The sequence below is a fragment of the Desmodus rotundus genome, chromosome 3 (assembly GCF_022682495.2).
Source record: "Desmodus rotundus isolate HL8 chromosome 3, HLdesRot8A.1, whole genome shotgun sequence".
NCBI lineage: Eukaryota > Metazoa > Chordata > Mammalia > Chiroptera > Phyllostomidae > Desmodus > Desmodus rotundus.
In genome coordinates, this window is record NC_071389.1 from 81,567,061 (window position 1) to 81,592,198 (window position 25,138).

The 25,138-nt window shown below is 38.8% G+C and overlaps 1 protein-coding gene across 1 annotated transcript in view; it reads left to right on the forward strand.

Annotated features, from left to right (window-relative positions):
• Positions 1-2,388: 2,388 nt before the first annotated feature.
• ELOVL2 (ELOVL fatty acid elongase 2) overlaps positions 2,389-25,138 on the forward strand; it is a 73,027-nt gene continuing 50,277 nt past the window's right edge. Inside the window, exon 1 of the mRNA XM_053921218.2 lies at positions 2,389-2,625. Coding sequence (XP_053777193.1) covers positions 2,623-2,625 — 3 coding nt within the window. The 5' untranslated portion in view covers positions 2,389-2,622. The remainder of the gene's footprint in view (positions 2,626-25,138) is intronic.

Consider the following 25,138-nt stretch of genomic DNA (forward strand, 5'->3'; position numbering starts at 1 on the left):
GGATGTGCTTTTAATTTGCATTTCTCTGATGATTAGTGATGTTGAGCATCCTTTCATATGTCTATTGGCCATCTGTACGTCCCTTTGGCGAAGTGTCTCTTCAGGTTCTTTGCCCATTTTTTAATTGGGTTGTTTGTTTGTTTGTTTTCATGTACAGTTTTATAAGTTCTTCATAAATTTTGGATATTAACCCCATCACATTTATTGGCAAATGTGTTCACCCATTCTGTGGGTTTTCTTTTTATCTTGTTCATGTTTTCATTTGCAGTGCAAAAACATTTTTAGTTTTATATAGTTATATTTGCTTATCTATTCTTTTGTTCCTCTTGCCTGGGAAGATATATCTGATAAAATATTGCTACCAGCTATGTCCGAGATTTTGCTGCCTGTGTGCTCTTTTACGATTTTTGTGGTTTTGGGTCTAAAGTTTAAGTATTCAATCTATTTTTAATTTATTCTTTTGGGGGCTTCCAGAAAAGACGGAGACATAGGTAGATAATGCTTCAATTCCTTGCACAACCAAAAGAAGAATAACAACAAATTTAAAAACAAAAAACAACCAGAACTGCCAGAAAATCAAACTGTATGGAAGTCAGACAACTGAGGAGTTAAAGAAACATTCATCCAGACTGGTAGGAGAGGCACAGATGGAAAGCTGGGGTAGCAAGGATGCAGGACAAGGAAGCAGCTGGCAGACTGGGTGGGGTGGGTGAGGTAGAAAAAATCATTCCATAACACTGGTATTTGGAGGAAATAAATAGTTAATATTTGATGAATATTTGGGTGAATTTCCTTCTAGTCTTTGGATGTCATAATATGGATCATCATAGATTCTGATGGCACGGGCCATATTTGTGCATTTACCATTGTATCCCCAGGTCTTACCATAAAGCCTGACATAAGAAGTACTCAAGTATTCTTGAATGAACAAAGTGAATGAGTGAATGAAACTGGCATCTAAAGTATCCTTAGTTTTGGCCATATGGACACTTTATAAAAATATGCCAGCATTCCCACAGGCATCAGATCAATAACATCAATTACTAGTGTTTTTACACCATTTTTCTAGTGTTTTACTCACATTAATTTAATCAGAACAACAATATGTTGTGTGTCATTTTTAGCCCCATTTTGTAGATCAGAAAAGTGGAGCACAGAGAGGTTAGGTAACTAATCCAACATCACACAGCCAGTATATGGAAGAACTGACACCTGAGCCCACTGATAGTGAAATTTTATGAGACTTAGTTAACCAATACCTACCTATTATGGTCTCAAGTTAACCACCCCTGACAAGCAAATACATATGTACCTGTTGTTTAGCACTCTAACTATAGAAAACTCTAAGTATTAGGTGATTATATGACAATTAAGACTTAGACCTGGCACCTTTGTCTATTCACTCTGCTATATGACAAAACTACAAATATGTCTGCATCACTTCAAGCGTGGAATATTCAATTTACGTTGCAGGTTCCTCTGTGCACATCCAGATGTGATGTTTCCACTGCCAATAAATGTGTTGGTTGCCTCCTTTTGCCTCCTGAACGTGCCCCCACTGGGGTTTGAACCTGCAACCTAGGTATGTGTCCTGACCAGGGAATCCAACCCAAAACCTTCCTGTGCTCAGGAAGATGCTTCAACAAACTGAGCCAATCAGCCAGGGCTACACATTCCTAATAACAAAAAAAAAAAAAAGGAAAGGTCATATAACACTCTACCTTTCCCAACATTTTTAATCTTGGGCGATAAAAATTAAAAATAAATACATACATACGTACATAAATCAATCTACAGCCCAGGATCTAAGATCCTATACTCTCTGTTCACAAATAAGTGTTAAAATAACCACTGTTGGCATTAGACCCTGGAATAAGGTCCTCTGGAGCTAGAGTCGTGCAAGAAATGGAATTTCCTGCTCAGACTCATCCACTCCCCACCTCATCCTTGAAAGAATCAGACTGATTCCTATTTCTAAACCACCTACATCCCGCAACCCTACATGACCAAGAGTCGTTCTCCGTTTAACATGTGCTTGAAAGCCACGGAGCCCAACTAACGGCAGGACCAGTGTCCTGGCCATCTACATCCCTATCCTCCCCACTGCTCCTGCAGGTATCCTAGCCTCGGGGGACGGGGCGGGCCAGGGACACAGGCAGGTGGGCGGATGGGTTCTTGCCTAGAGTCTGCGAACTTTGAGCCTTGCCCCGCAGAGGACGTCCCCTGTGCCTGCAAATCACCGCCCTCCCGGCAGGAGGCGCCCCGGCCGCTCGGGAGAAGCCGCGCGCGCTGGGAAAGGGGCGCGCGAGGCCGCACCGAGGCGGCAGCTTCGCCAGCTTTGTCCCACCCCTTCAGCCCACCCTGTGACGCGGCCCGCGAAGCCCCAGCTAGGGGAGGGGGCGGAGAGCCGCGGGCGCCCGAAACGGCCCTGAGGCTGCCGGCGCGGGAGTGGCGCGAGCCCGAGGGGGCGGGGAGGCGCGGCCGGGCGGCGCGCGCGCTGAGCGTGGGTGCGGGTGGGGGTAAGAAGAGCGGGCGCGCGGGAGCGCGGGGCAGAGGGACGCCAGCTACCCTGGACAGCGCATCGCTACCCGCCGGGGTCACCCTGCCGCCGCGGCCGCGATCATGGTGAGTGGGGCCGCGCGCCGCCACTGCCGCTCTTTCTTTCTTTCGCTTCCCGACCGCGGCGCTGGGCGGGAAGGGGCCGAGCGGGCGGCGGTGCGGGAGCTGCGGGTTCGACCGCTGGAACCCGTCGCTGTCGGGGGGCCGGGCCCGCGCAAGCCTGGGGAGGGGGCCGTGGACGTTTGGGCTGGGGCGGGGGCACGGGGCGGGCCGTGGCCGGCGGGCGTTGGGCACTTTGTCCGGGTCCGCGGTCCCGTCTCGGCCCCTCGAGGCGCCAGCTCGCGTCCAGCCCCCTGTTGTGTGACACCGGCTGGTCCTCCCCGGGGATGCCCGACGAACTCACCCTCCTCCCGCGGCAGCCAGGCCCGCTCGCCGCCCACAGCCTCCTTTTCCTGGCGCTCGCCCCCACCCTCAGCCCTGTGGCGCCGGGCGTGGGGAACGGCGTTTTCCCTCTGGTGGTACCGACCCAGCGTCGGGAAATTACGGGGTTTGGGCTCTAAGCGGTTGAATTCTCGTCTCCCCTGTGCTCGGTGCCTACTGTCCCGGGGGTGTGTCTGTGCTTGCCTTTGCCTCCCTGGGTTTGCATGGTGGTGACAGTGGGTAGGTTTTCATTTATGTATCAGGATGGAGGGCCCTCTGAAGTGTTCTTTTGGCAACTACTCTCTCAGTTTCTCAGGCCAGTACTGGACTCTGCTGGGGTGGTGGTGGGGGGGGGGGGGCGGAATGTCTGTTGGTTTCCCATGACCTGCCTGGTTTTGGCAGCAGAGCCTGGGTCTGTGGCTAAAAAAGAGAAAGTGTGCCATGCTCAAAGGACCCGTCAGTCCTAGGCGAAATGTGGAGCTGACATTTGTCTCAAGTGGTCCATATTTTATCTTTGCTTCTCTTCTCCCTTTCATACAGTTTCCTCTCCACCACAGGGCTGGTTAAAATATGCTAATCACCTGTCCCTCCCCCACTCCAGCTGACACTAATCCGTCCTAGAGCGTGCCCACTCTACCCTTCCAGGTACACACTACTTATCTGATTATCTGTGGAGCCTTTTCTGGCCACTTTACCCAAAATTCCAGTCTTTCCTACCCCATGCACCACAGTTCATATTCCCCTTGCCTGTTCCATTTTTTCTTTCTTCTTCAGCATCTAATGTTTAACTTACTATTGATTTTGTTTATCTTGTTTATTGAATGTGTTCCCCACTGGAATGTAAGTTTCAGTAAGGCTGAGATTTTTGTCATTTTTGTCCACTGCTATATTTCTAGTACCTGCATATAGCAGAGCTTGGCACATAGTAAGTGCTCAATATGTTCTTCAAATTAACCCAAGAAAGCAGCATACTTTATGCTAATGTACAAATGGGAAGCGGCACAGCTACTCGGATTAACTACCCAATTGACAATTGCAGTGATGAGAATCTCAAGTGAAGTTTGAAAGGAGGGATATTCTCGGAAAGAAGCAAGTCAATGTAGCAGTCCTCCCTGACAGGAGTATTGGTTGGCCGTCTCTTATGTCTGGATCTGTCAGCTTTATTTTCTTGACGCCTTGGCCCATGAGTGGACAAATCATTTTTAGGGCTTTTTCCTTCCAGGTCTGAATATTTGTTCCAAATCATTATGAATTGTAATGTGTAAGGGAACAAGTCCAAGGATAACTCCTCAACTGGATGGAAGAGTCATGGGAATTGGCCTGAAAGAGTCAAAGTAAAGGGCAGGTTTTTAGAAGCTCTACCCTATACGACTGTGATACTTCCTCTTTAGATAAGCATTTCTCAGTAACTTTAGGTCTTCAGAGGAGCTAATTTTATAAATATAACTAAGTCCAAGTCATCTCACTATTAAAAAAAAAAGGCGGGGAGTGAGAAGGGGCTGGGGTAAAATTCATAAATTAGTGGGTCAGTTGAAAGAGGCACCTCTTTGGATTCATGTCTAACATAAACAGTCTCATGATGTCTTATTCCAAAACAGAATTCTTACCTGGAAATTCCCTTTTGTTTTCCATTTCCATAGTGTAAATTGGTGGCAATCCTCGTTTTAAGCCTGAAGAAGTGTTTGAGCCAAACTGCTTGATAAAATTTACACGGACAAGTGTCTGAAAATGATGCAATTATAGCCATCACTGTACATGCATGTGCAGTAGTCCTATGATTACTGTCTAGTCCAAATAGGTGGAGAAATTACAGGTAAAAAGGAAAGGAAGATAAGTGTGTACAAACAAACATAAATGAAAAACACCTTATTTTTTATCCCAATTTATATTTCTAGGAGATTTTGCTGTGTTATGATTCCAGTCTATAAATATCAAGCTATTTTTTTTTCTTTCTATTCCTCAAAAGTGTTTCATTTTTAAGGGCAACAAACCACATTTTTAAATTATCCATTTGGGTAAGCTTAACTTTTTGTTCTTCAACAAAAGGTTGCAATTTAACCCAGTTCCCTCTGAGACATTTAAATCACAATTTGGAAGGTTCAGGTTCTTTTATGGTTTAAAATTTAAGTGGATCCGTGCCATAGATGTAGTTATATTCAGAAAACACAGCCCTGCTGTTCTGGGCTGTGCCCATGATCCTCCCCACTGTACCACTGCACAGGACGGGGTTGGGTTTTTAGGAGTTCACATGGATAAAGGACAAGAAGTTGCCCTGGAAACTCCTAGGCCCAGCATGGTGAAAATATGCCAACATCAGTAGTAGTTCATTGTAATTCTAAAGTTACAAATTTACACATTTGTATTTTTTCTTCATTGAATCAGGACATCACTGGCATATCAGTTACACTGACAATGAGCCATTCTAATAAATTGTTAGTTTAAATATAACCATTTAAAAATTAACAATTTAACAATTGCAGAGTATAAATTGTTCTAGAATTGACGATGTGACAATTTAGAACTTGAGATCCGGGGTCAGTCATTAGTTTGAATCCCAATGCCAACATTTAACTGTGTCCTTGGGCAGATTAACTTCTTTAGGCTTCAGTTTTTTCTTTTGTAAAAGAAGACTAATATTTCCTAAGGTTGTTGGGAGGAACAAATAAGATGACACACTTGAAATAAGCATAATGCTTAGAGTGCTCAGTAAATATTTGACTATTACGATGTGTTCTTTTTCTCCCATATCTGTTTTCAGTTGAGACACCTCAGAAGATTCATAAGTTCGCTCCCCCTTATATGATGCTAATACATATCTATATCAGCAGTATGCAGTAGAAATATAATGCAAGCCACATAGTAATTTTTAATTTTTTAGTTGTTACATTAAAAAGAGACAAGTGAAGTTATTTTAATGTATTTCATTTAACTCAATCCATGCAAACATTACTCAGCATGCAATCAATGTAACAAAATGTTAATGAGATATGCGGTTCTTTTTTAATATGAAATCTTCAAAACTGGTGCATATGTACACTTATAGCACATTCAGTCGAGGCTAGCCACAATTTCAAGTGCTCAGTAGCCACATGTGGTGAGGGACTATTGTACTGGACAGAACATTTCTAGATGATACACATCTTTCAAATTTACGTCTTATCTATTAGACCCTTTCCACTTGTGAGAACTCACTGCCACCTTAAACCTAGCATGACGAAAAGAGAGCTCACCTTTCAGACGCTTCTCTCCGTTCCCTTTTGCTGTTAGTAATTCCACCAGCTCTCAAGTCTACTGTGTCTGAAATCTGATTCTCACTCTTTTTTCTTTAATACTGTTTATTGTATAATATTCTCATATTTTTACTAGAAAAAAAGTTTTTACATCTCTTTTCCTCTCCAGCCCCCTTTCTATTATTCTTATCTTTTCTACTTTTTACCTCTTTTGTGGTCTCTTTGTTTTCCTCCTTTGTGGTCTCTTTTTTTTTTAACATTTTTACTTTAAGTTCATTATTTCTTCAAGGCCAGATTCATGTAGTAACTTAACACAGAGGCCTCTAGTCCTAGTTCGTTCAAAGATCCTCCCCCTTTCCTTCTTGAGAAATACAGTTCTCTCCTGAACCATTGGGCTCCATATTCTCTTCATCCTTTCATCAGCTCTTTTTCATGTCATAAATGCTATTTTATAGTTTATTTCTATGTTAAACACCTTTCCTTTATCAGATAGCCAAAGAAATATAATTACTTTAACTGATAATCTGATAGTAAAATAATCCACCCAAGAAGCACAAAGGAAGGAGAAAAACCGTAGGAAGGGGAAATGAAATGATTTGATCTTCATCTACCTTTCAAGAAATATCAGAGTACCTGATGAATAACAATAGCAACAACCACAGCAGTGACAGCACTTTGCATTTACTCAGTGCTTCATAGGAAACAAAGCGCTTTCTCTGTGATTAGTGAACAAAGGCACAAAACAAAAGAATGGGACTGGACCAGGAGTAAAGAAACCTGGTTTCTAATTCTGGCTTTATTATTGACTAGCTCTGTCCCCTTAAGTCGCTCTGAGACACTGTTTTCTTATCTGCAAAATGGGGTATTTTTTACAAGATCATTTTGTCAGACTCCAATGGGGCTGTTACCCTGCTTTTTCTTCTGGCTGGGTTTTTTCCCCACAGAGAACTGTATGGACAGTCTTCCTAATACTTTCTTAATTAGACCCATTGTAACCACTCTGTTTAACACTGGAAACTGCCCTACCATATTCACACATACCAGATCGGACACCATTCTTTTTTCTCCCCCTGTAACACTTATAACCTAAGTACTTATTTACATAGCACTTGGAATCTTCTAATAATTTACTTATGATGTTATAGGATTTTGCTTGTCCCTTCCTACCCAATGCCAGCTTCATGAAGACAGAGATTTTTATTTGCATTACTCAGTGATGTATCTCTAGGTGTCCAACCTGCAGCCCACTTGGCTGTATGTGGCCCAACACAGAATTGTAAATTTACTTAAAACCTTTTTTTTTTTGCTCATCAGTTTTCATTAGTGTTTGTATATTTAATGTTTGGCCCAAGAAAACTCTTCTTCTTCCAGTGTGTCTCAGAGATGCCAAAAGGTTAGACACCCCTGCTAGGCAAATGCCTGACATACAGTAAATGTTAAGCAGTTGTTTGTGGATAAAGTGAAGGCAGGTTCCCAGTGCAGTGCTCTTTTCTCTTCACATCCCATTTACCATTCATAGAGGAATAATTGGGAAATTGACATTTGCAAACATATTCACAGTACAAGTCCTTCAAAGAACAATGTCTCTTTGATGCATTTAAAATTATCACAGTTCACTTTAGGCATGTCTCAGTAATATAGTTGCTTCATAAATGCATGTGTGGCTGTGTAACCTTTTAGTAAAAGATAATGTGTATGTATTCATACAACTCTGTTTATACCTCACAATCATATTTGTGGAAGGAGACAAGTTATATAATTATTTCTATATAATGAAATGTATAATTATAGCATTGTTACTGAAATAAAAAATTTCTGTCTTAGTGATATAAACAAAGCTATGATTTATGAATTTACTGAATAATTATTTTTATTTTACATATATCTGTTATATATTTGGCTTTTATTTATCACTTTAATACACAAGTATAGTAATATTTTATATTTTTTAATCAATTAAGTGTTCTTCAATGCATTTTTTATATACATTATCTGCTTTGACACCTACAAAAAACTTTCTAGAGAGACAAGTCCTATGTCAACATACCTACTTTACAGGGGATAGAGTTGAGTTTCAAAAAAGATAAATGATTTACCCAAGGTCACATACTAGAGGTAGCAAAACCATGTATGAGCCTTCTGATTCCTGAAATACCATGTCTCTTGCTATTCCATGTAGCCTTAGCCAGGAGCCAGTGCAAAGGTGCCCTTCTCATGTGAGTGTGATGAAAGCAAGAGCATTTCCCTACTATTGTAGATGAGAATGGAAAAGTCAGAATGACTTCCCCATGAATGAAAAGAAAAGATAGATAGATAAATATATGGACATTTAAACACTAAATATATAAAACTGAAAGATTCATTTCATGTACACGGGGAGCATGCAAGGAATATTAATTTTAAATGGAGGTGATCATGAACAGCAGATGTGCATATCAAACTTAATCTACTTACTGGTATAATAAATCAGGGAATACCCGTAAGGAGACAATTAGGTAATTTACAAGGGCAGTGAAGTCACTGTTTCCAAGTAGAGTGACTGCAGTTCTGAAGACATCGATCAGAGAGAGACCAACAGTAGCTCTTCATGTAAATTTTAGTTTCATAAAGAGTTAATTATTTGGGTTTATTTATAAAACTTTAAGCATTTAAATTATTTTTTCTGTATGGTTAGCAGAATTTGGTTAATAGAATCTTTACATTTAACAGATATTATGGATACTGGGGGGGGCTTTTTTTTTTTTGGCAGCATCAAAGTTTATCCACTGTTATACTGACGAGTTAAATTAAAAATTAACTCAAACCTTTAAAGAAGAAATCAGAATGTGTCCAAAATGCAAAAGATAAAATTAGGCCATTTTCAATTTTCCAGAAAATTCAATTATAATCAACTGACTTTCTTCTCTGCCTCTGGGAGAACCGTTCAGTGGTGTCCAAGGCAGGCGAAGATAAGAGGAAACCTGTACTTGCACCTTCTCTGCTCCCATTCTAGAGGCTTTCCTTAAATTGTGACAGGGAAGATTCATTCTCTTGGGGCTGGCAGCTTCCTTGACATTTTGAAAATGCAGGTTTCATGACTGTTTTAATGTCAGTGGTGAAGTCATGCTTACTAAGGGGGTTGCTTTGGGCTGTGGGAAAATTATTCAGTTGGCAGTACTTTCCCATAGTCAAAATGGCACGTAGAGGCTATTTCATGTCCCTCTATGTGTAGGCTGGGGAGTTGTTATTCCTTTGTATTTTCAAGGAAGGCATTACCTGCTTTCCTTTACCCTTTTCTCTATTCAGACTCCAAAAAAGAAACGGCATGTGTCACAAGGTTTTTTGTTTTTGTTTTTTCCCAGAGATTTACTGCTCGAAGTCTCCTTCAAACTCACCAGCGCAAGGCAGCCACACTGGTTTCACTGTTGTATAAGCCCTGTTTCTCCATAAAAATAATAGTGTGGTTATTACATCACCCCCTTAAAGGTCCTGCTACTAAAACGCTGCCTCGTCCTTTTTGTAAATTAGGTTTACTCTATCACCCTTTCCTTTTTACAGTTTAGAGAGTGAGTGGAAATGCCCCGGTTGTATCGTAATGTATTTCTGAAAATACTAATCTTATCAGTGCTTGAGTCGTATAAGGTAAATAATAAAGTCCTTAGTGCAAACTTTGGAATTAATAGTTTCCATTTGTTCCCTTGAAGAAAAGAGATAGGCTGTCTACATTGAATACCACATTCTTTAAAACTGATACCAAGGAGACATGAAAATATGCCTCAGTAAACTTTTGATTAAATGTACTCTTGATTTTTTCATTCAACACATGCTCAGTAACAGGGACGTGCTAGGCACTGCCGATCTAAACGTAAAATACAGTCTCTGCTTCAAGAAATCTGCAGTACAGGGGGAGAATCTTTTATGTCCTCCGGTGCAAACAGGCTCAGTAGTGGAGCCTTTCAGTCACTCAGGCCAGTAAATGTGCTTTCCTGCATTCACCATTTTACCCAACCAAACGACTTAGTCTAATGAGGTGAGTTATATTGTTACAAAAAACAACCCTGAAACTAAACCCTTTTACTTCTTTATCATGCCAAGAATGTGCTTAGTGCCAGGAGGTAGTTGGCAATTATAGAGCCAAAATCATCAGGATTAATAAAGCTGAGATCAAGATTGTGACACCAGAGTAGTCAGAAAGTGAGTCCGTTTAGGGAGAGGAGGGAAAATCAAACCAGTTGTCTGCGAGGTAGCATGGGTAGAAGGATCATGGCCTTAGGAATTGGACACACACGTTTAAATGCACGTGCCCTCTAGTCCGGGTGAAGCCGGACCTATTGACTCAGAATCTCTGAAGGGCGGGGCCTTGCAGTCAGCAGGACAGGAATCAAGTTCACACAAATTTGGAATCTAGTTCTTGGGGAGCACAAAGGGATGAGGGACTGCTTTCTAGCAAAAATGTTTAGTGTGTGCTTCATGAAGGAGTTGGGATCAATGATGAATCTTAAATAGCTTGGATTTTGATATGTAGGAAAAGGGAGGAATGTAGAATTGAGCAGAATGTACCTTTAAAGGAAATAAGTGGGTAAGGACCCAGAAGCAGTAACAGATGTATCTGAGAAACACTATTACTATGAGCAATTTATGGACAAGGTCATATTTTCACAGAGCCTAGTACAGATTAGCTGCTCAATAAATTTTTGAAGACTATGGACTGACTGGATAATTGTATGGATCAGTTAAATCGTGAAGAGTCTTGAGGTTAAGAAGTTTCTAGATTTTGTAAACCAGGTTTTTAAAATGGGGAGTTAAATGAAGAAAGCATCATTTTAAAAAATGAATCTGGTTCCGTAGTGTCTGTAAGAGACTACGGAGAGAGCCCAGATAAGGAGAGCTCCGGATAAAGAGCCCAGATAAGGGGATGAACTAATATGTCAGTTTTTCTCACTTATTTGTATGTTACTGACTTTTGAAAACTTTCCTCTTTAACCACACACTCTTGGGTTTAATTTTCTACTCCATTTATATCATCTCTAAAATACATATAACACGCAGTAAAGATTGGTTGAAATAAGATAATATATATAAAGTCCCTCAATACAAGCTAGCTAGTATTATGAACTCAAAACTGGTGGCTATTACTCACAGAAAATTAATTATGTTCATCTTTAGAACCCTAACTTTTTTTTTTGCATGCCTGGAAGAGAGATTTAACTAACTTGACTAATATACATTTATTTACATTTTTAAAATGATAATTATCTGGTGATAGAGATATTAGGTTTAACCTCCAGGACTTTTTCTGGAGAGAAAGAAAAGTGATAAAGATTTTATTTTCTGATTTTTTTTGTTCTTTTTCTTTAAGCTTCATGAGTTCTGTTAACTTAGAATTAAGTTAGAATTAACTTAGAATTAAGTTAACAGAACTCATGAAGCTTAATGAGAATTAATTAATGAGAAATTTAAAAAACTAAACTGAGAAATAAAAAAATTAAACTCCTTGTTTAAAAAGTTTTTCTTGTTATTTCTCACCTATAGATGCACTCATATTAGAAAATAATGTATTTTGAAAATTGTTTTATGGATTTGAATCACAGCTTTAGGAAATCCTAGGAGCTCCACATAACCAGATTAAGCTTTAGCTGTTTGCCCAACTGTCTACATCAAATAGCATATGGTCTTGAGCTTCTTAATAATGCTTAATCTGATGCCTCAACCCCTACAAATTTACCCTACAAGAAAACAATTTTCTCATTCCCTGCCTTTTCCACTGGATCAGCATTATTTCAGTTGCTAAAATCCTAAATAGGGAAGGAAGATTGTTGGATTTTTATATTGCATTGAAAATAATGAGGAAAGAGAATACCTATATGTACATAGCTTCTTTTCCCACCTTTTTCCTGTCAGTTTAGAAGTAGCAAATATTGGTTAGAAATTTAAGTGTATGAGTGTTACAGAATGAACCCGTGGGGGAGCTCAGATACTGTCACCAGAACAAACGCCCTCCCCTGGGGTCTTTCTGTTTTAGGTTCATCTTGCCCACCACCAGGTGTTAGGAACTGTGGCTCTCAATGCCAGAGTTTGGTGAAAAGGGAAAGGAACTATTTGTTCGAAAGTTATACAGGTTTAGAGTAATAGTAGAATGTCACAGTTAAATTTCAAAGTCCCTTTAAAACACCCACAAGCACACACAGTCCTTCCTTCCTCACTTTGCCCAGTCAGGCCTGTCTCAGAACATGCCAATCAGAAGTACCATCCTCCAGAAGAAAAAGAACAGAAGTCTACAGCTCACTTCTCCCAGTTCCTCTCAGTAATCCATGCTCAGCTGGGCAGGTCTCCCACAGCTCGCAGCACCATCAGCTATGTCGCCCCATCTCCAGTTCTTAATCCTAAACCATGTGGCACCTCCTCATGGCCCACCAGCAAGAGTCCTTTCACCTCTTTCCTTCCCACATGGTCTCACATTGCCCTTCCTGTCATTGTCTCCCAACCCCCCTTTAGTTTAAGTCCTAGCCTGGAACCTCCTCCATAACCCCTTTTCTGACTCCTCCCACAATTGGCTACACCTGCTAGCATTCCGATATTTTTCTGCCTTTCTTGGCTGTCATAGTTAGTTCGGGCAGGTGTGGCCCCCTGGCGTGGAGCGAACCATTTCTAAGCTCTCGTACAGGTATGGTAACTGGGGGGACTGCCTCCCAGTTACATCATGGGTTGAAGTCATGCATACCTTTCTGGCTCCACTCTGGCTGGAAGACTAGTCTGCTGTTACTGATATGCAAAATAACTCTCAATGGCCCTGCTCCATGTCTGCCACCCCCCAGACAGGCCTATGGGGGACATCCTATATTCCTGGGCACCCCAAGTTCTGGACCCCGTTACGTGAGTAAAACTGGAATAAGTGGCAATATGGAATGAACTTTGCATGATTTAGGAGAGGACAGTTTTAGAAGAAGCTAACTAAGATCAGGTAAGAGGAGTATGAGATGGACAGGTTAAGGGCAGAGAGTAGACCGGCCTAGCGGGTGTAAAGGCGTTGCATGGAAGACTGGTTCAAACAAGGCTGGAGGAACCCTTTGACCCAAACGGAATGAAGTCTTGGGTTTTGGTGAAAGTCCATGATGTCCTCCAGTGTAAAACTCTTTCTACCTACTTGTCATTTGTCTGGCATAACTTGACTATCAGTTAGCTCATTTCACATAAAATAGAATAATTGCATCTTCGATTTGTAAGCAACTTTAGAGAAACTTTCCACAATGTCCCTAATAATGGCAATCATAATACCGTATGTTTGCCTAATACTTCTTAACTTAGAGAACACTTTCACAATATCATCTCAGTTGCATATTATTTCGTTTGTTTTTTTTATTTGGTTATTATTTTCCCCACTGCTATATAAGCTCTATAAAGGCAAGAACCGTGTGTGTCTTATTTACCACTGCAATTTCAGCATTGGAATGGTGCCGGCATGTCATAGCTACTTAAAGATTATTTGTTGGATAATGGACAGATGTGTAAAGTAGCTTTCTCATGCATGAGGAAACAGACTCAGAGAATGTATTATTCCATCAAACAACTAGTAAATGGTAGACTGGGAATTCAGACCCACTTCATACCAATGTCTCTTATCTTCAATCACATTGCTCGCTTCATTATACCAACTGGCTTTCCTGATACCCATGAGATTTTCAGCAAGGCTGAAAACAACAGACCCTAAAAAATGACAGGTTTAATCATATCAAAATTAAAAATTTTGAGATGACAGAAGATGTTATAGGCTGAGATTTTTTTAAAAAGGCGGTAGACTAAGAGGAGGTATTTGCAATCTATATAACAATATGGATTGTTATATATACAAATGACTTTTCTATATCAATAAACAGAAGACAGGCAATCCAGTAGAAATATGGATAAGGGTTATTAAGTGGCAGCTCACTGAATAGGAAATCCTCATAGCCAATAAACATTTTAAAGATATGAATAACTGTAATAGTGATAAGGACATGCAAATTAAAACCATTCAACCTATGAATTTGGCAAAAAATTTGAAATGCCAACAGTAGAAAATCCCATGAATTTTTAAAACCATATGGTAGTTTTTACTAAAATTAAAAATGTATTCCTCACACAACAGCAATTCCACAACTAGATTTATTCCCAGAGAAATTCTTACTTATAAGTGCAAAGAGATTAGTATATAGCAACATTGTTTGAAATAGCAAAAACTAGAACAACTAAAATATCCATCAGTAAGGAAATGGATACATAATAATATAGAATAGTCACATGATAGAATGTGACACAGCAGTTACAGTGAATGAACTAGTATCAACATGATAGATCAGGCTGTAGAAAGGTAGGTATGATATAATATATATATGTACAAATGCACAAAGAATGCTATTTTTGTTGTGAGTATAAATGTGTAAGAACCTGGACAGGAAGGCTTGACATCAGATTGGTTACAATAGTTATATTTGGGGAGGGAACAAGGGACACAGGATTAGAGAGATATACAAAGGGAGTGATAATTTATGAGTTGTATTTTATTTCTCAGTTCCTAGCACCTAATAGATATATTGAAAGTACTTATTGAATTAATTTTAAAAGATTGGGAACAAATAGGACACACCTTTAAATGTGTGATATATTTATTTTACTGTTCTCTACATTTTTATGCCTTTACATTTTTCCCCAAGTAGGTGAAAGGACTGAGAGCACACCCTTGAGAGAACCTTTCATTGTTTTCTTAATGCCTAAGCCTTTCCTGGCTGACTTAATCAACATCTGAAAGGCCTTACAAGGTCAGACTGAGCATCCATGCAGTTTTAAGAGCTGAAGGACAATGTAGAAGAGCACGTTTGTCATTCTGGACATCAATTAAAGGAATAAGGATATTTTTCCATGTGCGAAAAGAGAATAACCAAATAGTAATAGCAGTTAATAACATTTATTGAATTCTTACTGTGTCCCAATTACTGTTCTAAGAACCTTTCCTGTTTTCATGCATCCTCACAGGACTGTCATTTCCTTTTTGCAGATAGGGAAACTGAGGCAAGTTGCAGAAAGAAGCATAAAAGTAAGGAAAGCATTTTTACTCAAATTATACACCATAAATATTTGTGTTTCCTAATTGCAAGTCAGTTGTGAAGGGCTTTTGAACCCACTGCAAGTCATATCCTCCCACTTCCCTTTCTCTAATGCCTAGTGTGCCCCGTGTTGTCTTTGAAAATATTTATGTTGAGTATCCCTTGGATCCATTTCCAGTGCGAACACTCAGCCTGGGATTTTGTTACTCTCCTTTTTAGACCATTGTATTTCCTCTCCTGACTCTTCAAAAAAATATATTGTTGAGATAAGCACTAATTGAAGAAGGGACATTTCTCCTATTTGATGTTACTCCCCTGAGATTTTCCAAGTATGACGGCAAAAGGAGATACAGGGATATGCCGATGTGCCACTGAATTGGGATTTGAAAATTCAGGACACTGAATGAATGTCTGTTAAGCTTCCACTGGGTATACAGGCCTGTTGTGGATGCTTTTACAAGTATGAAATCACTTAATCTTCCTAATATTGTGGAGTTAAGATTATTTTTCTCTTTTTTTATAGATCATGGAGATGTTGCTCAGAGATTATGTTTTGTCCAAGGTTATTGCAGCTGCTTAGTGTCAGAACCAAGACTAGAACCCTTGTGAAACTCTCATAATTTGCAACAAACCACACAGAATGCCACACTACCTGTTTTAACCATAGCATTTAGTGACCACCTCCTCACACACAAAGCACAGGATTGCCTAAAAATAACCACCATCTACGTGAATGGTAGGAAGATACAGCCTTCCTCTACCAGGGGTATCCAAACTTTTCGAGTCTCTGGGCCACACTGGAAGAAGAATTGTCTTGGGCCACACATTAAATACACAAACACTAATGACAACTGATGAGCAAAAAAAAGGTTTTAAGTAAACTTACAATTTTGTGTTGGGCCACATTCATAGCCATCCTGAGGTACATGAGGCCCGAGGGCTGTGGGTTGGACACCCCTGCATGGTGGTCAGTCATTTACTAGCTCTCTGAAATTAGGCAAGCTGCTTCACTTCTCTGCCTCAGTTTCCTGATTTGTCAAAGGAGATGAAAATACCTATTTTATAGAGTAGTTGAGAGGATGAAGTGTAATATGCCCAATAAATACAATGACCTCGTAGATACATTTAACCATATGCATTTATTATTACTATTTTTATCATCTCTAGTTTCTATAATGAAAAAATCAGTAATATTGGGGATAATTTGGAAATTAGGAACTCCTTCATTTTAAAATGAAAAAATTAAAAAAGCAAGCTGAAAAAATTAAAAATGGCAGCTCTAGGTAACTAATGAGGGATAATTTATATCTCTCTTCTATTTTGTATAAACCAATCAATAAATAAAATAGGAAAAGAAAGCCTGCAATCATTATAACTTGGAATCAGTTTACTCTTTGATGGAGATAGTTACTCTGGACTGAGCCGTCCAATCACTGATTGGCCTGTTTGTCCATACCTGCTCCTAGCCAACAGTAAAACCTCTTTATAAAAAATGGCCAAACCAAAAAAGTAATTAGAAAATTAAAACAAGCAATAACTTACCAAGGCAGCAGTAACAAGGGAGGCATACAGTGTTCTAGGACAAGGACCTATTTTATAACCTGTTATGGACTTAAAATGCTACATCCAAATTCTAAGCAAAACCAAATCCTCTAAGAGGAAAAGACAGCCTGTAGGCAAAGCAACTTACATGTTCATGAAGCAACTACAGACATTTGGTTGATGGAAACGAAATCCATTTGTCTGTAGATTTTACCCCCAGAAGTCCAAAGTAGTCCCATTTGGAGGAATGGTATTAGGGGAAAGATTTTAGCTAGGCACAAGCAGAAGGAATTGTTTATATCAATAGAAATAGGGCTTTCAGAGAAAGAGAGGTAATAGTTCCTCCACATTCTGAAAACATTCACTTCGAAGGACTCTTAAAAAAAAAAAAAAAGATATCGATGAACTGGAGTAAATCCAGAAAAGAATTCTGTGGAAGGTGAGGGTCTAGAATTGACTTCATACATATGGGCAGGTGGCTAATACCTAGTATATTTAATTAGTGCTCACGTAAAGAGGAAGAGAGGGAGGGAGGGAGTAAAAGAAGAATGGGAAAAGTTGAATTTACTGAGACTGTTTAGCTTAGGAAAGGTGAAGACTTGTGTCAAACGACGCCTAGCATCAAATGTCTGGAGGGCTGTTGTGTGGGAGAAAACTAATTAGTCGTGCATGCCTTAAGAGGGAAGAACTAAGATTGATGAGTAACCGGTTATGGAGAAACATTTTTAGCTCAGAATATGAAAGGGTTTTCTAAGAAATGTTTAAGAATAGAATGTGCTATTTTGCAAAGTAGAAGTCTTTGAAGTTTGTCGAGTAAGGTGGGTGAATTTCTATCAGAATTATTGTAGAAAGCAATTTTATTTAGGTTTGGGTGGAAAGTTGAATTACGGTCGGTAGTTGTCTATGGTTCTCTGATCTTATGAGAGTCAATAAGGTACTCCTTGGTTCATCTGAGGTTTAAAAAATCATTCTGTTTTTTCCACTCTATGTTTATATTCATAACAAAAACTCTGGGCCATACAGAGCTAATTCTTATGCCTTTATAGTACATGTGTTGGGAAAGAAATCCTTATAAATAAGTATGTTAATTTTTAGTGTAATACATTTTAAAAGTCATTTTTCATATAACAGGGTAGGTTTAAGAAACGGGGATGTAATCACATCAAAACTTGCCAGATATTTTCAAGTATTATTTTACCTAAAATATTAAATCTCTGTAAGAAAAGGTAGTTACTCTGTAGGAAGATAGTTACTGTTAGATGTAACAATATTAATACTTTACATAGCTATGTTATAGTTCATGTGAAATCAGGCTGTCGATGAAAAAATGTCCAGCCTAAGAAAAAGGCTTATAAGAATTTATTTGAGCCAAATTGATGACAATTGCCAGGAACCAAGATCTCAACAGACTGAGAAAATGCTCCAAAGAAGGGTAGTTTTGCAACTTATTTTATACATTAGAATCAAAGGAAGAAATGTAAAGGGGGTTACATGGTGGTAGATTAGGGAGGCGGGAGAAAGCAAAGCAGGGAAATCTCTGAGATTGTATAAAAAGTGAAACAGAGACATGTTTCTTTTACGTTGGTGGGCACAGGATAGTTAATAATTAACATTTACAGCACATAGAGGTGTTATGTGAGCAACAGGATAACAATGTGGTCTCATCCTCTGGTGCCTGCTATTGTGTCTTCAAGAGACCTGGAAAAGAAGATTAGTCTGACATTGCAAAGGTGTGTTATCTTAGATGCACAATGACAATAGACTGAAATTTCAAAGTTAAAGGTTGACCTTTGTCAAGGATGCTGTAGGCCTAGGACTACCCACCATGACCCTCTAAGTAGTTAGGAATTCTTACATTTATACCACTTGTGTGGTCACTTTGGTCCTTGGGTTTGTAAGGCCTGCCATGTGCTTCTCAGGTTTAGTATGTGGCCCCTTTTCTGTCCACAAGGCTGCAATTTATACACTGTGTATAAATCCTATTACTTCTTCAATTTTTCATATGCTGGATACATATAAAACTAGAGCTTCTTGGTATGAGTTACAGAGTGTGGCCAAAGGCAGAAAAAAATTTCACATAGAGACAGTGATCATACTGGCATCACACATGAACAACACTTATTTTGGTTATTCTAAGCATAGTTGATCATCTTGAGCATATTTATGTTCCATGAGTACTTATAAAATCTTTGTTTCTAGGTAACTGACGAGTCAACAGCAGCTAATTCATCGTAAGAAGTGAGGTTGTTCCCCCAGTCCCCGCTGCTGTGCTATGTAAATGATGTTCAAGGCCACAAAACTTGTTTCAGAGTCAAGACAGGGGCCTGAGTTTCTTAAGTCATATTCTGGTGCTTTCAGCCTTATGATGGTTATTAGTGACTTTATAGTGAAGCAGTAATGTTTACAGTGGCTAACTGTATGGACATTCCCTTTAAGAGATTCCAGGGGATTGGGATTTTGCTTAAATAGGAATTTTAATTAATGTACAGGGTGGGGCAAAAGTAGATTTACAGTGCATATGGGAAACAATACAGTAATTAATAAAGAATAATACAAGAATGAACTCTGTTTTGCATACTAACAACTATAAAGCTACTTTCACCCCCCATATAACATTGAGTTCATTCTAATTGCTGCCATCCTGCTAAGGGCATGCAAGCTACCCTTATGGGTGTGACGTGAATATGTTTTATTCTGAAAGCTAAAATAACCACTGTTTTCATTGAGTTATATAGCTTTCTCTGTGAGTATATTTAAGTGACTGCTATATTAGAGTATTCTAGAAACTGAAGGAATAGCAAGCTGGAATGAACAAGGTGAAAATCACATTGCTCTTTAGTCCTTCAAAGGGAAGAGTTAGAGAAAGTACTGAATGAATATATTTATAACTATCTATCTGTCTTTCTGTCTGTATACTTTAGTAAGGCTTTTTCCTTCTAATTTTTACCAGCTGCTACCTAATAAGTCTCTTGCCTTAAGTTATATATTAATGAGACACTGGACAAGAAGAAATACTGAAAAAGAGCTTTTATTTTCCCACAATTCCTAGTTTGTCTAGTGAAACAAACGAAGCTCTTTTATTTAAGAATCAGTTTCTTGGTGGCTGTCCCAGAGATCTGTAATATTACACTTCAACCTCAAGTTCAGGATTAATGTATGAGTTGCCTTGTCCCTCCTGTTACAGCCAAGAAGGGTCACAAAGGATTTCCTACCAAATGCTGTCCTACCCTGGCAGCCCTGTGCAACATTATCTGACCTTTTTGCTCAGCTTGCTCCTGGCCTTGAGAGCCATTTATATTTTCAACCCTAGGGCTCTTTTAAAGTTATGCAGTTGAGTTGGCTGACTGTCCTGTCAAAAAAACAATAACAACAAAAAAATCCCTCAATCTAACATCTCCTTCTTTAACTTTTCTAATATATTTAAATCCAACACACATTTATTTCATATAATCAGGCCAGTAAACTTCCATTAAGTCTACTCTGGAGACTAATTTTGGCCACAATTTGAGAAACAACTGAAACTACTAATCACATGCAATCACTAACAACGTGGAAGGGAGGTTCTCATAATTGTTGCAGTTGCTATTTCCACTATGTCTTCCTAAAAACATCTATATCAGATACCTTCTTAAAACTCAGGAGTGTTGCCCACCCATTCCTTCCCCTGCTCAGAGTTACTACCCACTAGTGTTAATCAATTTAGCCTTTCTGTTTTAGAGGCTGAGAGAGAAAACACTATACACCATTTATAGTCACATTAGCTGTAGTAGTTAACATTCTCTGTAATGATACAATTCTAAAAAGCTATGTAAAAGAAAAACCAAATAATCTTTGAGTGCAGAAAGGCTAAAACTAGGTGAAGACTTCTGCCAGGAAAATATTTTTACAATCATTGGATCATGAAAAGAACAATTAGTGTACTTTGTGTATGGTTCTTTATTTTATAGAAGCCAAGTAGTTTCTAATAGAAGACTAGATTGAGGGGGTGAGGATCGAGGTGGAAATACAAAGGGGATAAATGGTATTGGAAAATGTACAATAAAAATAAATTTTAAAAAGTAGAAAAAAGTAAAACATGCAAAACATCTCATTACTAATCTGATGACCAAGATGACTACCAGGTGACTAACAGGCAGGGAGCACATACTGTGTGGAGACGCTGGACAAGGGGGATTCGCGCCCAAGGTGGGAAGGAGCAGGACAGAGCCAGATTTAATCATTCTACTCAAATCGATTTCCAATTTATAACTTATGAATTGTTTATTTCTGGGACTTTCCATTTAATATGTTTGGGCCATGGATGACTGCAGGTAATTTGAACTTTAAAAGCAAAACCACAGATATGGGGGACTACTGTATTGTCAACATTAGGGAAAATGGGGAAACTGACATGCTTTAGCCTTCATTTTCCCATCATGTGATGTTACACTTGATGACCAAGTTAAATGAGAAAAAAAGAATAAACTGATGCACACACTTTTAAAGAAAATTTGGTAATATTCTCATAAATTTTATGACAAAGTGGTTGTGCTCTTACTCCATTTTAATTTTTATGATACTTATAATTGTTTTAAATAGACATTTATTCACTTCAAAACATTTCTTATAACCTGTTAAGGATTACACTGAAGATAAATATTCAAAGAAGAACTTGCATGCATGCAGTTGAACTAAATGATTGAATGAATGAAATCACTGATGTAACTTAACTTACCAAATTACCGTGTTAATTTAAAAGGTTACATATTTCAGCTTCAGTGATTTCAGTTCTATCTGCCCAGTTCATTTCCAAATTATGTATCAGTTCCACATACTTCAGATATTAGCACCATATATGAGATTAAAATATATTAATTTAGTTATCACTTTATTATGTGTTTTATATTCATCTCCAGTAGCTTAAAAATTGGTATATAGGCAAAGAATGGGACAGCTGTCTAGTTGGAAGCAGGGATGAGGGAGGAAGGGCTGAAAGTCTATTATTTAGCAATATAAAGAAATGGACAGAGGAGAGCAAAGGGGGAAAAGTTGGGATAACTGTAACAGAATAATAACTTAAAAAATAAAAAAAGAAAATTGAGAAACACAACAAAATGCTTGCTATTCTCCATTGAATCAAAATGATTTACCAATAAAAAGGTAGCCATGTTTCATAAAAGTGCTCACTTAGTAGAATTCAAAACAGCTCAAGAAGAACCCTGAGAGCAGATTGTGAGACATAATGCTAATAAAAAAATGGGGGTCTGACACTTAAATTTACGTTAATCTCTTTATTTTGATTTAATATATTGGCAAAGGCAATTGGGCATAGTCACACAGGGTGTGTAATGGAAATAAATCATTTTGTCATTTGCCTCTTACCATCTGTAAAATACATAACACTTGTCACCCCTGTCCTCTCACCCTCTCCATACAGTTGTCTTTATCAGTCCAGTGTTTTTTTTTAAATTTTATTGTTCAAGTACAGTTTTCTGCCTCCTCCCCCCACGTCTGCCTCCCACCCCAGCCATCCCCACCTCCTTCCCCTGATTCCAGCCCCCCTTGGTTTTGTCCGTGTGTCCTTTATAGCTGTTCCTGAAAACCCTTCACCCTTTTCCCCCCATTATCCCCTCCGATCTCCCCTCTGGTTACTGTCTGTTCTTAATTTCAATGTCTCTGGATATGTTTTGCTTGCTTGTTTGTTTTGTTGATTATATTCCACTTATGGGTGAGATCATATGGTATTTGTATTTCACCACCTGGCTTACTTCACTGAGCATAAGGCTGTCCACTTCCATCCATGCTGTTGCAAAGGGTAGGAGCTCCTTCTTTCTTTCTGTTGAGAAGTATTCCTTTGTGTAAATGTACCATAGTTTTTTGATCCATTCATTTACTGATGGGCACTTAGGTTGCTTCCAGCACTTGGCTATTGTAAATTCTGCTGCTATGAATATTGGGGTGCATTGGTCTTTTGGATTGGTGTTTCAGGGTTCTTGGGATATAATCCTAGCAGTGGAATTGCTGGGTCAAAAAGCAGTTCCATTTTTAGTTTTCTGAGGAAATTCCATACTGTTTTCCATAGTGGTTGCAGCAGTCTGCAATCCCACTAATGGTGGACTAGGGTTTCCTTTTCTCCCCAACCTCTCCAACATTTGTTGCTTGTTGCTTTGTTTATGATGGCCATTTTGGCTGGTGTGAAGTGGTATCTCATTGTGGTTTTAATTTGCATCTCTCTGATGGCTAGCGATACTGAGCTTCTTTTCATATGCCTCTCCTCCTTGGAGAAATGTCTGTTCAAGTCCTTTGCCCATTTTTTAATTGGGTCATTTGTCTTCCTGGAGTAGAGTCGTGTGAGTTCTTTATATATTTTGGAGATCAAACCCTTGTCTGAGGTATCATTGGCAAATATGTTTTCCCATATGGTTGGTTCTCTTTTCATTTTAATGCTGTTTAGCCATGCAGAAGCTTTTTATTTTGATGAGATCTCATTTGTTTATTCTTTCCTATATGTCCCTTGCTCTAGGGGGCATATCAGTGAAAATATTGCTGCATGAAATATCTGAGATTTTCCTGCCTATGTTCTCCTGAAGGATTTTTATGGTGTCATGACTTATATTGAAGTCTTTTATCCATCTTGAATTTATTTTTGTGTATGTGTAAGTTGGTGATCAAGTTTCATTTTTTTGCATGTAACCATCCAGCTCTCCGAACAGCATTTGTTGAAAACGCTATTTTTACTCCATTTTATGCTTCTGCCCCCTTTGTTGAATATTAATTGACCATAGAGACTTGAGTTAATTTCTGGGCTCTCTATTCTGTTCCATTGGTCCATGTGTCTGTTCTTATGCCAGTACCAGGCTGTTTTGATTACAGTGGCCTTGTAATACAGTTTGATATCAGGTATTGTGATCCTTCATACTTTGTTCTTCTTTTTCAAAATTGCTGCAGGTATTTGGGGTCGTTTATGGTTCCATATAAAATTTTTGAAGTGTTTTTTCTATATCTGTGAAATATGCCATTGGTACTTTAGAAGGTATTGCATTGAATCTATAAATTGCTTTGGGTAGTATGGCCATTTTGGTGATGTTAATTCTTCCAATCCATGAATGCGGTATGTGCTTCCATTTGTTTGTATCTTCTTTAATTTCTTTCTTTAGTGTTGTGTAGTTTTCTGAGTACAGGTCTTTTACCTCCTTGGTTAGGTTTATTCCTAGGTATTTTATTTTTCTTGTTGCTATGGGATTTTTTCCCTGAGTTCTGTTTCTGATACTTCATTGTTGGTGTACAAAAATGCCTTTGATTTCTGAATATTGATTTTGTATCCTGCTGTTTTGCCAAATTCATTTATTAGGTCAGACAGATTTTTGTGGAGTCTATAGTATTTTCTGTGTACACTATCATATCATCTGCAAACAATGACAGTTTCATTTCCTCTTTTCCAATTTGCATGCCTTTTATTTCTTTTTCTTGTCTGACTGCTGTGGCTATGACTTCCAATATTATGTTAAATAGGAATGGTGAAAGTAGACGACCTTGTCTTGTTCCTGATCTTAGTGGAAAAGTTTCTAGTTTTTGCCCATTGAGTATGATGTTGGCTGTAGGTCTGTCGTATATGGTGTTTATTATGTTGAGGAATGCTCCCTCTATCCCCACTTTGCTGAGTGTTTTTATCATAAATGGGTGCTGTACCTAATCAAATGCTTTTTCCTCATGTATTGATATGATCATGTGATTTTTGCCTTTGTTTTTGTTTATGTGATGTATTACTTTTATTGATTTGCGAATATTGTACCATTCTTGCATCCCTGGGATGAATCCCACTTGGTCATGGTGTATGATCTTGTTTTTTTTTTCCACAGTCTTATTTTTTTTATTGTTATTGTTATTCAATTATAGTTGTCTGCATTTTCTCCCCATCTCTTCACCCCACCCCAGCCAAACCCACCTCCCTCCTCCGCCTCCACCCTCCCCCTTGATTTTGTCCATGTGTCCTTTATAGTAGCTCCTGTGAACCCCTTTCCCCACTATCCCCTCCCCACAACCCTCTGGTTATTGTTAGATTGTTCTTAACTTCAATGTCTCTGATTATATAATGGAATTCTACATAGCAGAGAGAAAGAAGGAGCTCCTACCCTTTGCAACAGCATGGATGGAACTGGAGAGCATTATGCTAAGTGAAATAAGCCAGGCGGTGAGGGAAAAATACCATATGATCTCACCTTTAACTGGAACATAATCAACAAAAGAAAAAAACAAACAAAGAGGTGTATGATCTTTTTAATGTATTAATGGATGTGGTTTGCCAATATTTTATTGAGGATTTTGGCATCTATATTCATCAGAGATATT